The sequence below is a fragment of the Hypanus sabinus genome, chromosome 17 (assembly GCF_030144855.1).
Source record: "Hypanus sabinus isolate sHypSab1 chromosome 17, sHypSab1.hap1, whole genome shotgun sequence".
Lineage (NCBI taxonomy): Eukaryota > Metazoa > Chordata > Chondrichthyes > Myliobatiformes > Dasyatidae > Hypanus > Hypanus sabinus.
The window spans coordinates 7,744,775-7,761,337 of NC_082722.1; the positions used below are offsets into that span (position 1 = coordinate 7,744,775).

Consider the following 16,563-nt stretch of genomic DNA (forward strand, 5'->3'; position numbering starts at 1 on the left):
ATTCAGAGAGACAAGATCTACCATCACTTGGATAGTCAGAACTGATTGTGTTCTTGATGTTTTTTATTTGGACTATTTTGTCTTCTTTTGCACATTGGTTGTTTGTCTGTCTTTATTTATGGATATATTTTTATAAATTCTGTTGCATTTCTGTTTTCCTATAAATGCTTGCAACAAAATGAACCTCCGAGGTAGTAAATGGTAACATATATGTACTTTGATAATAAATTTTATTTTGATCAGGAATAGTCAGCATGGCTTTGTATGTGGGAGGATGACAAATCCTTTGGAGATTTTGGAAAAGGTAACTAAGGGCATACATGACAGTAGGGGAGTGGATGTTGTCGATATGGACTTTAGTAAGGCCTTTGACAAGATTCCAAGTGGCAGGGTGATCTGGAAGTCTAGGTTGCATGAGATTTGGGGGAGCCATTGAAGTGGAGGTGAGAGTTTTGAGCCAAATGCAAACAAATGGAACAAGTTGGAAGAATGCTGTGGTTGGTATGGACCAGTTGGGCCGAAGGGCCTGTTTCTGACTCTTAGAGAAACAGTTAATGTTTCAGACAAAAGGCACAGGCACAAAATGCTGGAGGAACTCAGGAGTTTGGGTAGCATCTATGGGGAATGAACTGAAAATGCTGGGAGGTTACAGGTGGAAGAAGTAAGGGAATTAAGGAGAAGGAATCCTTCTTCTCTCTCAACCTTCTTACTCTGGCTTTTTCTCCTTTCCTTTCCAGTCACGATGAAGGGTCTCAGCTTGATTATTCCCCTCCTTAGATGTTGCCTAACTTGCTGAGTTCTGCCAGGATTTTGTGGGCATTACTCTGGATTTAAGGCATCGCAGAATCTCTTATGTTTATATCAGGTTTCTTTTAGCAGATGCTGCCTGACCTTCTGAGTATTTCCAGCATTTTTTGTGCTCTTTTTCAAGATTCCCAGAGAAAAAAGTTGATACTAAATAAAATTATTCTCCATTAACAAGAATCAGCAGAAGGAACAGAAGGCGAAAGCTGAGGTCTTCGGAGCCCAGTTGAACGTAGAAAGGGTGGTGATTTATTTATTGGTAAAGGACGACCTACTGGTGGGAGCACAGAGACCAGATCTCTGGCACGGAGTTTAGTGCTGTGGAGTAGGGGGTGGTGGGGGTAGGTGTGGGAAGAGGACTGCAGTAGTGGTAGGGAATTCCATAGTTAGCAGAATTTAGATGCTGTGGATGTGAAAGAGACACTTGGATGGTACGTTGCCTCCTAGGAGCCAGGGTCAGGGATGCCTCAGATTGTCAGATTGCGTCCATGGCATTCTAAAGGAGAAGGGTGAGCAGACAGAAGTCTTGGCACCAGTGACATAGGTAGGAAAAGAGAGGAGGTCCTGAAAAGAGAATTTAGGGAGTTAGGTAGAGAGCTGAAAACAGGACCTCCAGGGTTGTAATCTCTGGATTGCTGCCTGGACCACGAACCTGTGATAGTAAGAATAGAATGATTTGGCAGATGAATGCGTGGCTGAGGAACTAGTGCAGGGGACAGGGCTTCAGATATCTGGATCATTGGGATTTCCTCTGGGAAAGAAGGGACAGGTTACACCTGAACTCGAGGGGGACCAATATCCTTTTGGGCAGGTTTGTTACAACTGCTGGGGAGGATTTAAACTAAATTGCATGAGGGAAGGGAACCAGAGTCATGGGGCTGAGGATGGGACAACTCATCTATGACTAGGTGCAGTGTGCAGTGAGAAGGACAGGCAGATGAAAGGGCAAAATTGCAGTCAGTGGGATGAGTTCAGGTGTAACATGGGGGCAAATTCAAAAGCAGAGATGAATACAGGACTGAAGGGTTATGTTTGAATGCAAGCAGTATATTGAATAAGATAGATGATCTTGTAGTGCAGTTACAAACTGGCAGCTACGACATTGTGGGCATCATTGAATCAAGGCTGAAAGAAGGTCACATTTGGGAGCTCAGGATCCGAGGATATACATTGTGTCGAAAGGACAGGCAGATAGGCAGAGGCAGTGGGGTGGCTCCATTCGTAAAAAATGAAATCAAATCCTTAGACATAGGATCAGAATCCTTGTGGGAAGAGTTAGGAAACCCCTGATGGGAGTTATATGCAGGCCTCTGAATAGTAGCCAGGATGTGGGCTACAAATTACAACAGGAGGTAGAAAACACACATTAAAAGGGCAATGCTACGATAGTCATGGGGGATTTTGATATGCAGGTAGATTGGGAAAATCAGGGTGGTGGTGGATCCTAAGAGAAAATTTGAAGAATGCATATGAGATGGACTTTTAGAGCATTTTATGGTTGAGCCCACTTGGGGAAAGGCTATTCTGGATTGGGTGTTGTGTAACAAACTGGATTTGATTAGGGAGCTTAAGGTAAAGGAACTCTTAAGGCGGCAGGGATCATAATGTAAAACCATAAGATATAGGAGCAGGATTAGGACACTTGAATTATCGAGTCTGCTCTGCCATTTTATCATGTTGATCCATTTTCCCTCTCAGCTCCAATCTTCTGTCTTCTCCTCATATCAATTCATGCCCTGACTAATCAAGAATCTATCATGGTCTGCCTTAAATATACCCAATGACTTAGCCTCCACGGTTGCCTTTGGCAAAGAATTATGCAGATTCACCACTCTGTGGCGAAAAAAATTCCTGCTTGTCTCCATTCTGAAAGGATGCCCCTCTATTCGGAGGCTGACTCCTGTGGTCTTAGACTCACCCAACATAGGAAATAGCCCCTCCACGTCCACCCTATCAAGGCCTTTCAACATCTGATAGGTTTAAATGGGACCACCCCCATTCTTCTGAATTCCAGTGAGTTCAGGCCCAGGGCCACCAAACACTCCTGATATGACAAGTCTTTCAATCTGGAATCATTTTTGTAAACTTCCTTTAAACTCTCTCCAATTACAGTACATCCTTTCTTAGATAAGGGGCCCAGAACTGCTGACAATACTCCAATTGAGGAGTATAAAGCCTCAACATTACATCTTTCCTTTTATATTCTAGTCCTCTCGAAGTGAATGCCAGCATCACATTTACCTTCCTCAGCACAGACTTAACCTGCAAATTAACGTTTAAGGAAACCTGCACAAGGACTCCCACATCCCCTTGCACCTTGGATTTTTGAATTTTATTTATTATACCAAAGTGCATGATCATACACTGCCTGACACTCTATTTCACCTGCCACTTCTTTGTCCATCCTCCTAATCTGTCTAAATCCTTCTGTAGCCTCTCCACTTCCCTCAAAGCTACATGTCCCTCCACCGATCTTAATATCATCTGTAAGCTTGGTCACAAAGCATCAATTCCATCATTCAAATTATTGACATTTAACATAAAAAGAAGCGGTCCCAACACACATCCCCGTGGAGCCAGCAGTCAACCAGAAAAGGTTCCCTTTATTCCCACTCTTGGACTCCTGTCAATCAGCCAATGCCAATTTCCTGTAAAACCATGGGCTCACCTTGTCAAAGGCCTCCTGAAAATCTAAGTACACAATGTCCACTGATTCTCCTTTGTATATCCTACTTGTAGCCAAGATTTTCCACTTAGGAAACTATGGAGACTGTGGCCTATTTTATCATGTGCCTCAAGTACCTTGAAATCACATCCTTAACAATCAATTCCAATATCTTCCTAAACCCTTGAGGTCAGACTAACTAGCCTATAGTTTCTTTTCTTCTGACTCTTCTTTCTTGAAGAGTGGAGTGACATTTGCAATTTTCCATTCCTCTGGAATCATGCTAGAGTGAATGGCTTCTTGAAATAGCATTACTAATGCCTCCAAAAGCTCTTCAGCCACCTCTTTCAGAACCTTGGAGTGCACAACATCTGGTCCAGGTGACTCATCTACCTTTACCACTTTCTGTTTCCAAAGAACCTTCTCCCTATAATGGCAACTTCACATACTTTTTCCCCCTGACACTCTTGAACTTCTGGCATATTGCTAGTGTCTTCCACAGTGAAGACTGATGCAAACTACTTATTCAGTTCGTTCACTATTTCCTTGTCCCCCATTACTACCTCTTCAGCATCATTTTCAAGTAGTCTGATATCCACTCTTGCCTCTCTGTTTTACTTTATATATCTGAATAAACTTTTGGTATCCTCTTTAAAATTATTGGCTAGCTTAACTCGCATTTCTTCTTTATGACTTTTTTAGTTGACTTCTGTTAGTTTTTAAATGCTTCCTAATCCTCTAATTTTCCATTAATTTTTATTCTACAATATGCTCTCTCTTTTCCTTTTATGCTGTCTTTTGACTTCCCTTGTCAACCATGATTGTGTTATTTTGCTTTTAGAATACTTCTTCCACCTGGGGATGTATATGTATATCCTGCACCTTCTGATTTGCTCACATAAATTCCACTGTCCCTGTTGGTGTTCTTTTCAATTCAATTTTGGCCAGCTCCTCTCTCAAGGCTCTCTAATTCCCTTTATTCCACTGTAATATTTATACATCTAACTTTAGCTTCTCCTCAAATTACAGGGTGAATTTGATCATACGATGACATGAAGCCCCTGAGGATTCCTTTACCTTAAGCTCCCTAATCAATTCCGGTCATTATGCAACACCCACTGCAGAATAGCTGATCCCCTAATGGGCTCAACCATGAGCTGTTTTCAAAAGTCACCTCGTTGGCATTCTAGAAGTTCCCTAGCTTGGGCTCAAACACTAACCCGATTTTCCCAATCTGCCTGCATATAGTAATTTCCCATACCATGAGCTGTTTTCAAAAGTCACCTCGCAGGCATTCTAGAAGTTCCCTAGCTTGGGCTCAAACACTAACCCGATTTTCCCAATCTGCCTGCATATAGTAATTTCCCATGGTTATGATAACAGGCCCATTTGCCATCCATTTTTTATCTCCCATTGTAATTTCTAGACCACATCTTTACTACTGTTTGGGGGTCTGTACATTTACCCTTTGTAGTTCCTTAGCTCTTCCCACAATGATCTTAACAGTGTCGGGAAGTATGGTCATGCACTTTGGTAGAAGAAATAAAAGCATAGTCTACTTTCTAAACAAACAGAAAATTCAAAAACCTGAGATGCCAGGAGACATGGAAGCCCTTTTGCAGGACTTCCTGAAGGTTAGTTTGCAGGTTGAGTTGGTGGTGAGGAATGCAAATGCAATGTCATTTTGGGAGAACTAGAATATAAAAGCAAGGGTGCAATGCTGAGGCTTTATAAGGCATTGGTCAAACACATTTGGATTATTGTGAGTAGTTTTGGGCCCCTTATCCAAGAAAGGATATGCTGGGATTGGAGAAGGTTCAGAGGAGGTTCACAAGAATGATTCTGGGAATGAAAGGGTTAGGGCATGAGGAGTGTTTGATGGCTCTGGGCCTGCAGTTGCTGGAATTTAGAAGAAAGAGGGGATCTCTGAAACCTATCAAATGTTGAATGTATGGATGTGGAGCAGATGTTTCCTATAGCAGGGGGTCTCAGACCAGAGGGCATGAGCTCAGAACAGATGGACATACATTTAGACAGAGATGAGACAACATTTCTTTAGCAAGAGGGTGGTGAATCTGTGGAATTTGTTGCGACAGGCAGCTGTGGATGCCAGCTCATTGTGTGTGCTTAAGGCAGAGCTTGATGGATTCTTGATTAGTCAGGCCGTGAAAGGTTATGGGAAGATGGCAGGAGAATGGGGTTGAGAAGAAAAATTGTCAGCCATGATGAAATGGCAGAGCACACTTGATAGCTGAATGGCATAATTCTGCTTCTATCTCTTGTGGTCTTATTTATTTAGAGATGTAGTGCAGTACAGGGACTTCTGGTTCAATAAACCACTCTGTCCAGCAATTCACCTACAGTATTTCTCCCTAGACTAATCACAGGACAGGACAATTTACAATGACTAATTAATCTACTAATTAGAACATTTTTGGTCTGTGGGAGGAAACTGGAGCACTTAAGAGGAAATCGAAGAACACTAACAATACAACAAGCTGCTATTTTACTACTGCCTTAGATCAGCTGGCTCACCTTGGGCCATGTAGTGGAACTGGATCCTTACACTTGGCATTGCTCAAACAGTAACTACTGCATTCTTTGACCTAAAACTATTGAGCAAACCCTGTCCACACACCTATGTATGCCGAATCTGACAGATTTAAGAGTTGCCCTCACCATTGTGTGCAGGTCCTTCAGCTGGTTTCGAAGTTGGAAGAGTTCAGTTGATGTTAAGAGGATGGAGTTCAGAGTCTGGACCATGGTTGAAGCAAATTTCAAGTCTTCTTCCCGAAGCAGGATTTCAGCCATGGAATGGAAAATGTTCTCAGCATTTAACAAGAGACATAGTTGCCTGCAGATTGGAAAAAAGAGAAGTGAAAATATATTTAATGCTTTAAAAACTACAATCAAGTTGACCCATTTAATACCACTTTTAACTCCAGTTCCAAGATAACTGGATGTTGGCATTAGAACTGGGACTAAATGTGAGGTCAGCACTTGTAGAATAACACATATAGAATGCTGGAGGAACTCAGCTGGTCAGGCAGCAAATATGGAAAGGAATAAACAGTCAATGTTTCAAGCCAAGGCCCTTTATCAGTGCATGTAAGTTACAGCTTACGTTAACTCTGTCTGCCCTTGTAATGTACTGTGCTGCTGCAAATAGCTCACTTTCACGGTATTTATATACATATGCTGACGACAATAAACTTGAACTTGACGAGAATTCCAGAGTTTTGGGCCTCTGCAGTTGAAAGTCAGATCAGCATTGGTGGGGAAGTCAAATAAGGGGTGCATATAATTAGAAGAGCACAGATTATTTAGGAATGCTTGCTGAAGTTGATTTTAGATACTGTGTGGAGTGGAGGAGCCATGGCAGAGAAGAATAATGTCATACAAGCAGTACAGTATTGACAACCTATCTGAGGACAAACTTATGGCAGTGACATTCACCAGCAAGTAAAAATGAATGAGAGCTAGCAGGGAGTGCTGCAGTCATCTCCTTCCTCCTACCAGCACTGTGTAACCCCTTCTAAACATTCCTTCATGGGGGAGGTATGCTAGTGTAACTGTTAGCATAACGCTACTACAGTGCCAGTTAACTGAATTCAATTTCTCTCCTTCTGGAAAGAGTTGGTACATTCTCCCCACGACAGTGTGATTTTCCTCTGGGTGGTCCAGTTTTGTCCCACGCTGCCGGTTAGTAGGTTTATTGGTCACATGGGTGTAATTGGCCAGTCTGGCCATGTTGGGCTGCAAGTGCCAGTCACCATGTTGTATTGCTAAACTAAAACACTAAGTTGCCACTGGTGACAAACACAGCATGTTGCGTGAGCACAGTCAACTGGATTAACAGTGTTCCGATAATTCTGCAGAGTGCCTTAATATATATATATGCAAGTGTGTTCCAGAAGTAATAGTTTCTGCAGAATGCTCCCATTATGTCAAGAATTATAGGGAATAATGTTGAACTACAACTCTTTGGTTGACTTCTCTGCTAAAGAACTCCCTCCCACTGGAGAAAAGGACGATCCCTTTGGTTGCAGAGTTCATTGGCCAAAGCCAAATCACATGAAAGATGAGACTGACCACTCACTGTGTATTTAACTGCTGTACAGGAATAACAGCGGGTTCCAAAGGGAAATGAACAGGGGAGTTGTAAGGCAGATAGAGAAACAGCAAAGATGAAAGAGACAGAGGAATAGAACAACAGAGTGACAGGAAAGCACGTTTCACTTCTATATAGTTCAGGAGCCTTAGATCCCACTTCAATAGGTTCAGGAATAGTTATCATCCTTCAACCATTTGACTCCTGAAGCAGTGTCAGACACCACAGCAATTTCCTAATACATGTACATGGCGAATAAAATTGATCCTTGGTCCTTCAGGCTCCCTTCGGTACTGGACGTGCTGGAAATATGTGCACTTCTGTTCACAATACAATTAATATGGAAAGTGCTGATAGCAGGCTCTTCCTTAAATAGTCATTTTATGAGGGGTTCTCAGCTTTACAAGCTAATTTCTGAATCAGAGAGATAAAGCCCAGGCAACAAGTGGGATTTCATTAAGCAATTTCCTGATTTAGTGTAAAACTGCCAAGACCCAAAATAAGTGATGTTTTCACATTAGGAAGGATTTGAAATAATGTCTAAAAATAAGTCCTGAGCAATGAAATCCAATTCCTCATCATGTTGAGCTCAGTAAGCCTCCAGTCATCACCACTGGTTTAATACAAAATCCATCAGTTATGTAAAGAAGTTCATTAACTTCCACAAACTCATTTTGAGCCATAATTATCTTCTCGATCAAAGCTAGTTTGCTTACGATCATTCCTGATTTAGAAACAACCACTAAGTACCACACAAGATGGTGGGGTGGTGTGGTAACACAGCAGTTTAGTGTGTAAGATCAAGCTTCAAATCCCACTGCTGTCCGTTCTTGCTGTGACTGCAGAGGCTTCCTCCATGTGCTCTGGTTTCCCCCAACATTCCAAGGATGTACAAACTATGGTTAGTAAACTGTAGGCATGCTATGCTGTCACCAGAAATGCTACGCCAGCGCAACCCCACATAAGCAAAACTTTGCATTGTATGGTTCAACGTACACATGACAAATAAAGCCAGTGCAATCTTTACAAGACTGCAAGAGGGAGAATATTTCTTACACGTTATATTGTAGTGGTTTTGTGATCTAATGCTAGCAAATTGTTAAAAGGATAAAGAGGCTAGATAAAGGTCATATACCACTGCAGCACAGAAACAGACCTTTTGGCCCATCTAGACTGTGTTGAACCATTAATGGGCCTCATCCCATTGACCTGCATCTGGACCATAGCCCTCCATACCCCTCCCATCCATGTACCTATCCAAATTTCTCTTAAATGTTGAAATCACAGCCCCAACTCTTTCCCATCCCTTTTACAGTAAGGGAGTCCCTGTCAATATGTGGAAAGTTAAAATCATCTATTGTCACAACCTTATGTTTCTTGTGACTTCTCTACAGATTTGCTCCTCTAAATCCTCCAGATTGTTGGGTGATCTACTGTATAATATAATCCTATTAATGTGGTTCTAGCTCTCTTATTTCTCAGGTCCACCCATAAAGCCTCACTAGACAAAATCTCCAGTCTGTCCTGACCGAGTAATGCCACCTCTTCCCCTTTAATTCCTCCTGCTCTGCCATGTCTAAAACACTGGAACCCTTGAACAATGAGCTGCCAGTTCTGCCCTGCATAATTCAAAGTGCTGGTCTAAGCCTTAAGCTCATCTGCCTTTCTACTAATACTCCTTGCACTGAAATATACCTAATTCAGAACATTAGTCCCAGCATGCTCGACCTTGTGGTTCCTGACTCTGTATGTAGGCTTAGCACCATCTTTCTCCACAGCCACTCTACTACCTGTTTTGGTGCTCTTGTTCCCACCCCGCTGCAACTCTAGTTTAAACCTCTCCGCCTCCCCAATACATGCCGTACAGCACTAACAAACCTTCCCTCTAGGATATTAGTCCCCCTTCAGTTCAGGTGCAATCTGTCCCTTCTATATAGGACTTACTTTCCCTGGAAGAGAGCCCAATGATCTAAAAATCTCCTTAGCCACATGTTAAATTGCATGATCTTCCTGTGTCTGGCCTCACTAGCACATGGCACAGGTAGCAATCCTGAATACCCCAGAGGTCCTGCCCTTTAACTTAGTACTTAACTCCTCGAACTCACTTTGCAGGACCTCGTCAGGCCTTCTACCCACGTCATTGGAACCAGTGTGGACCATAACCTCTGGCTGCTCATCCTCCCATTAAGTATGCTGTGGACTCAATCCGAGACGTCTTTGACCCCGGCAACTGGGAGGCAACATACCATCTGGGAACCTCATTCTCATTCACAGGAATTCTTTCTTGTTCCCCTAACCAATGAATCTCGTCTCTTCCTCCTCTTCCCACCACCTTTCCCTCTGAGTCACAGAGCCAGACTCAGTACCAGAGATCTGACCACTGTAGCTTTCTCTGCTAGGTCACCCCCTCAGCACCACTCCCCACAAAAGTATCCAAAGTGGTACACATGATGTTGAGGGGAATGGCCTACAGATGCACTAACTGCCTATTCCTTTTCTCCCTCCTGATGGTCATCCAGTCACCTCTGTCCTTCTCCTTGGCTGTAACTACCTTATTAAATATTCTGTCTAATCCCTCAGTCAAGAATTGAAGAAAGTCACTGCTAAATCTGGAGATATTTCATTATTCACAAGAACACATAACATTACATCTGAAGTTTTACTGGTAGCGAAGCAGTTAATGTAATGTTATCACAACGCCTGCTGTAAGATCAGGTTCAATTCCCACTGCAGTCTCTAGGGAGTTTGTACGTTCTCCCCATGGGTTTCCTCTGGGTGTTCCCACTTTCCAAAGTGGGCAATGGGCATTGGGCAATGCTATGTTGGCACCAAAAGCGTGACATTTGTGGGCTGTCCAGTACAATCCATGTTGATTTGATTTGATGCAAACGAAGCATTTCACTATATGTTCCAATGTACATGTGATAAATAAAGCTGATCCTGATCTTTTGAGTGGATGTTGGATAAACTGTCTGACAGCAGAGGGAATGAATGAGAAAACTGGGTCTCCTTTCATTATCTCATCTGAGTAAGAACAGTCTTCACTGAGCCCTCCATCATGTATCAGAGCTGTCACGTGTGCACAGGACCTGGAATTAGTTGAGCTTGTAGGTATGTGACACATGATTGAGTGGAGGTGGAGAGGTTCCATGCTTCCTCTCCCTAGAAGGCAGATGGTGATGTATCTTTCCTCACTTTGCAGAATGGTTCATGTCATTGATGATGCCGGCTCATGCTCTCAGCTTACTCGCTTTTTAACAGAGAATGCAGTGCAGGGTACCGGAGATCGAGGACCACGTTCCACCTCCGCAGATACGCAATAACAACCAGCCCGTAGCAGACCCAGGTACAAGGTACAGCAGTGCAGGTCATTAGAAAACATACCACGAAAGTCACTCGTTCCGCTGATGCAGGCCACACTTGACTATACACCCTCAGAGTCATGGAGAGATGCAGCATGGAAACAAGTCCCTCCTCTCACTGAGAATGTACATATATTCAAACTCCCTCCACTCATCACATGCAAACAGACAGTGCCCAAGGTCAGAGTTGAACCTCTACTAATTGCTGCCCAAAAATTCTATCCCAAATTACACTATATACTAAGATTCGCTTCTTAAAAGAAAACACTCTAATTTTCATCTGAGTGAATAAATACTTACGGCAACTAGTCTGTCCTATACTCCAATTCCACAGATTCAGGTTTTGCTCTCTAATACAGTATATTGCTTTGCTGCTTTAAAATGTAATCCAATCAAGTGCAGAGACTCTATTTAAAATACCCTGCAACTGTAGAAAACCTCTTCTCACTTGTGTTCCCTCTTCCAACGTACAGAGTTGTTTATTCAGAAGGCCCCCCCCCCACTTCCACCCCAGCAGCCGAGCTACCTAATAACCCACTTATTTAACTCTAGCCTATCACAGGACAATTTACAATGACCAATTACCTACTGTAGGAGGAAAGCCTCGTGGTCACATGGAGAATGTACAGATGCTGCCGGAATGTAACTCCAACTCCTAGAGCTGTAATAGCATTGTGCTAACTGCTACGATACCATGGCACCCTACAGCCCTTCAGTAACTTCAGTTATCACAAGCAGAGTAAGCAACAGCAAATTATTTGCCCAATGAAACATCCATGCTTTGTCTTGGTGTTGGGGATGTGGGTAGATTGGTAATGAGCTGAGAAAACTGTGGGATGCAGGAGGAAACAGACAGAAGTCAGCCAAACCTTTTGGTCCTAAAACACTTCTACTGTGGACCAAAAATTCACCTCGAATATATGGAGGTGTCAATTCATTCAACAAGGATTGACAAGCTGCTAACTCAATATGACCTGTGGATCAAACTGTTTTAATTTGAAGCGGATGGCTTACAGTGTTCAACAGTTCAGCTGCATTTGGTGTAAAGACATAACATTGGGCAGGTGATTTGAAAAGGACTGAAGCACGTCCTTGCTGCCTAAGGATGGAAACCAAAACTTGAAATCTTTCATCACCAGCATGCAGCATCTACTTTTCCATATATTAAGTTACTTACAAGTCAAAAATATCTGCTGGGCATGAAGAACAGGCATCATTGCAGCCTTCACCATGGATCTGTGAAGAAAAGGTCCTTTCTGTTCCTATGTGCCCTTTCCAACACAAACTTCTTCCTGTTTCTGGGAATAAAAACCCAACCTCAGATTCAGCCCAGGAGAAGGTCAGCAAAGCCTTCACAGATCCTGGATCTAATCATGGAACTGAACTACGCTGGTTTAGTGATCATGTTTTGATACTCCATTCACTCAATAGCTACCTTTATTAATGCATAACAGTAATACATGGGAAATATGAACAGCAAGGGCCTATATCTCAGGAAACAGAGAGCTAAAGATTATCCTGATGAAAATCTATACACTTTTGAAGAGATCTCAAATGGCAGGCTTAAAGAAAATGTTTTCACTTGTGGGGAATCCAAAACTTAGGCCTTACAAAGAGAAGGTGGGCCACTAATAAATCCAGTTGTCATGGTCCTGATCATTTATTCCCTATCTTGCTCCTAATTTCCATTGATTGTGCCACAGTTCTGACTGTTAATTTCCCAATTGCTTCTAATTTGCTTTGATGACAGCACACCTAGTTTCCATCAAGAACTGCAGTACGAGAACCCCGGCGTCACAACCACTAGTCGCCAGTTTGTTGGTCTTTTTCCTGTGAGATAACTATTGTTTCCCGACCGCTTAGAACCGTTTGTTCTAAGTTTAGCTCCAGTTTCAAGGTCTCTCTGAGTCAAGGTTCCGTGTCAAGATCCCTCCTGTTTGCTATTTGGCATTTACGTCTGTGTAAGCAACCAAACTGAATCTCCGTGCCTGTCCTGCACTTGGGTTCGCTTCCTTTGCTCACTGTAACACCAGTAAGGAACCGTGAAGTAACTGCTTTAACCAGAATGGGGAAAATGTGAAACTCACTACCACAGTTAATAGGAAGCTAGTGAGAAAGCAAAGAAAGGAATGGAGGTAATTCTGGTTAGAATGCTGTGAAAGAGGCTCATGTCAATATTACTACTGGCAGAAATCTTTAGGGTGAAAGGGGCTCTTTCAATGCTACAAACTCACCAGCTATTCTTTCAAAGGGTACTTCAGTCGGCTGGAGAGCTCCTTTTAATGAAGACTTTAGATTTCCGATTGCCATTTACCACATGTATATAGAAACATTTGCATTAACAACAAACACACTTATAGATGTGTTGGGGGAGTCTGCAAGTGTCGCCACATATTCCAGCTGGAACAGAGCACGCACACAATGGTCAGCGGACCACCACAGAATGCAACAAATGAGAATATACATTGCAAGCGACAAAGCAACAAAAGTAAAACAAGCCCCATTCCTCCCACCCATCCTCATACACAGTCCATTAACCCCAGAATAGGCTGTCTTCTTCTGCAGACTTGCAGTTTCCCAGACCCTGGGTCCTGACTTCCTCAGCAGACTTACAGAGTTTTGCAGACCCAGGCTCTGACCATCACACTTTGACTTCAGGATTTAAATCTGTCAGGTCACCACTCTGCTTCCTATGCTCCACGGAAAACAGCCCCTGAATATGCAGCATCTCCAGGTCCGGCAACAACATCTTTTATGCAGCTTTTCCATCTTAGAGATGGCCTTCCAGTAGCTGCGTGACCAGACCTGCACACAATACGCCAGGGGCAGTCTCACCAACGTCTTATCCAGCTGTAATACTTCATCTCAACTCCTGCTCTCCATGCCCTGACTGATGAAGGATTCACATATTCTTCACCACCTTGTCAACTTTCAGGGAACTATGTCTTTGATCTCTCTGTTCTATTCTCCTCCCCAAAGACCCGCCACTTCACATGTCCTGATTTGGTTTCACTTCCCAAAGTACAACTGACAATTCAATACCTGTGAATATACTCAATATATGCAGATACTGGAATCAGAAGTAACACACAAAGCACCAGTGAAACACAGTGAGTCAGTCAGGCAGCATCTATGGAGGGAAATGGCCAGTCAACATTTCAGGTTAAGACCTCACCAGGACTGGAAAGAAAGGTGGGAGACAGCTAGTATAACAAGATGGGGTGGACCAAGAGCTGGCAGGTGACAAATCTAGCAGAACTGTTAATCTTTCCTTTTTGCTTGAGTGGCAGGGAACATTGAGAACATTGTGGATGTACTTGATCTTAAATACAATGAGAGCTGCATTCAATGACAGAATAACACAAACTTTCTTCAATCCCATTTCACACCTGGATGCATCCTGTAAGCTCCGTTCCACCTCTGCCTCTTGGACGGATATTCTAGCTTGACATTCATAAGGACCAGATTCAGTGGGCAAGGTTTGGGAATAGTTAAGGATTGTGAAAGGGCTTGCTTAGCTGGAGTTATTTGATTTTCTTTTTAATTTAGAGATACAGCAGAGTATCAGCCTTTCTAACCCAATAAGCCCAAACCGCCCAATTGCACTCTTATGATCAACGAACCTACTAACTTGTACATCTTTGGAATGAGGGACGAAACCAGAGCACCTGAAGAAAACAGTTTTGGGGAGAACATATAAGCTCCTGACAGACAGTGATGGAATTGAAGCTGAGTCACTACCACTATTATGCTAACTGCTACACTACCATGCTACAAGTGGTCTGACTTGTGAAACCAAATCTATGTTATGTATCTGAATGCCTTTTTCAACTCCAATTTTGGATGGCCACAACTTCAAAAGGAACACTCACAGCTCTATTTCCTCTGGCAAATAGGAAGGGATGTGGACACTCCTCGTCTCTGTGAGCAAGTATTGAGAAACTGGCACCTACAGCCTGCCTCACTCACAAGGCCTGAGCATCGTAGATTAAACATTTTGTTTTAATGTGTGCAGGATGCCCACATTAAACTATAGTTTTAATCAAGTTAAATCAGATCACAGAGAGTTCTAAGCTGAGAGTTGGGCAGTATAAAGAAGTGAGAGGCACGGTAGCTTAGTGGTTAGCAAAATTACTTTAAAGCATCAGCGATCACTGGTCGGGGTTCGATTCCTGCTGCTGACTGCAAAGAGTTTGTACATTGTCCCTATGACCACGTGAGTTTCCTTCCACATTCCAAAGACTTATGATCAGTTTTAGTAAGTTGTATGCATGCTGTCACTGCCTGAAGCATGGTGTGTGTGCTGCCCTCAGCACAGTCCTCACTGGTTTTATTTAATGCAAACAACACGTTTTACTGTATGTTTCACTATACATGTACCAAATAAAGCTAATCTTAAACTACACAATATGTGCAAAGCTTGCATTGTACAGCTTATCACAACCAATTGCTCCATAGTACTGGGCTATCTGTGTGATTTTAATTACAACAAAATGCTACTGCCCAAGGCTTAAATAAATCATGCTGAGCTGTGAATGTCTTGTCTGCAGGAGTCTACCATCCTTTCCCACATGGAGACATCAGCAAGCATTGAGCTGGAAGAGCCGTTGCCCAGCAACCAGGCCCTGGCTGAAGTGTCGCTCTGGTTACCTCCCACAGTCCAAAGACGTATTGGGTAGGTTAACTGGTCATTGAAAATCATTCTGTGATTAAGTTGGGTTAAATCGGGTTTGTCAGGGGTGGCTAGGGCAGTCTGGCTCAAAAGGTCTACTCCACACTCTATTGCTAGATAATTTTAAAAAGTGGGGATTGGGGGACAAATGACTTTCGACACAGCAAACAGAATCTCCAAGGGAAAGACTTGCAGCTGATTAGAATAATCAGAATGGGGGAGGCGGAACCTTAGAGTGCAGCTAAATTAAACAGTTCAATATTCCAAGAAAACCAAAACATTCAGCTATTCTTCACCACTTTGATATACACGATGAGTCTCCAAGCAGGCAAATGTGCACAGAGCAGATAACATTTGTACTGGTTTTAGTTTATTCAAGACTTCTCTTGTCTACTTCCTCACATCCCTTCTGATATGTACAATATGCAAATGCAAACCAGGGCAGTTGTTTTGATGTTGCAATTACCACTCCAGGGATAGAGAAAAATAGACATTTGCTAGTTGTTCTCCCTCCTCTGCACACAAGCAGGCAGTGGGTACTGTCAGAATAGGGCAGCTTGGAAAATGGAATCCTATCCATACAGTTAGATCAAAAAGAGGAGGGCATGTGTGTGTGTGTATGAGAGAAAGATACGGAAGAGAAGGAAGTGATAAGAGAAGAGAGATAAAAGAGAGAGAGATGAGGAAAACATTCTTTACAAAATACTTAGTGAGGACACAGGAAAAAAGAGCGAAGGAATGGTACCAGCAAAGATCAAAGCTTCCATTCGAGCATAAAGGAGAATGTAAGCTCATAATATTGAGAACGTGGCAAAACGACAATAGTTGCTGTCTTTTCCACAGGATATGGTAGTCCTAAACTAAAGAGCACAGGTTTAAGGTGAAAGGGAAAGATTTAAATGGGATCTCAGGGGCAATATTTCTACACAGATGATGGTCTATATCTGTA

General features: G+C 42.7%; 1 protein-coding gene across 2 annotated transcripts in view; it reads right to left on the reverse strand.

Moving 5' to 3' along the window:
• Positions 1-16,563, reverse strand: part of vac14 (vac14 homolog (S. cerevisiae)) — a 496,659-nt gene that overhangs the window by 132,199 nt on the left and 347,897 nt on the right. For both annotated transcript variants that reach the window (XM_059992522.1, XM_059992521.1), the window contains one exon: positions 6,149-6,323. In XM_059992522.1, the coding sequence (XP_059848505.1) occupies positions 6,149-6,323 (175 nt within the window). The remainder of the gene's footprint in view (positions 1-6,148; positions 6,324-16,563) is intronic.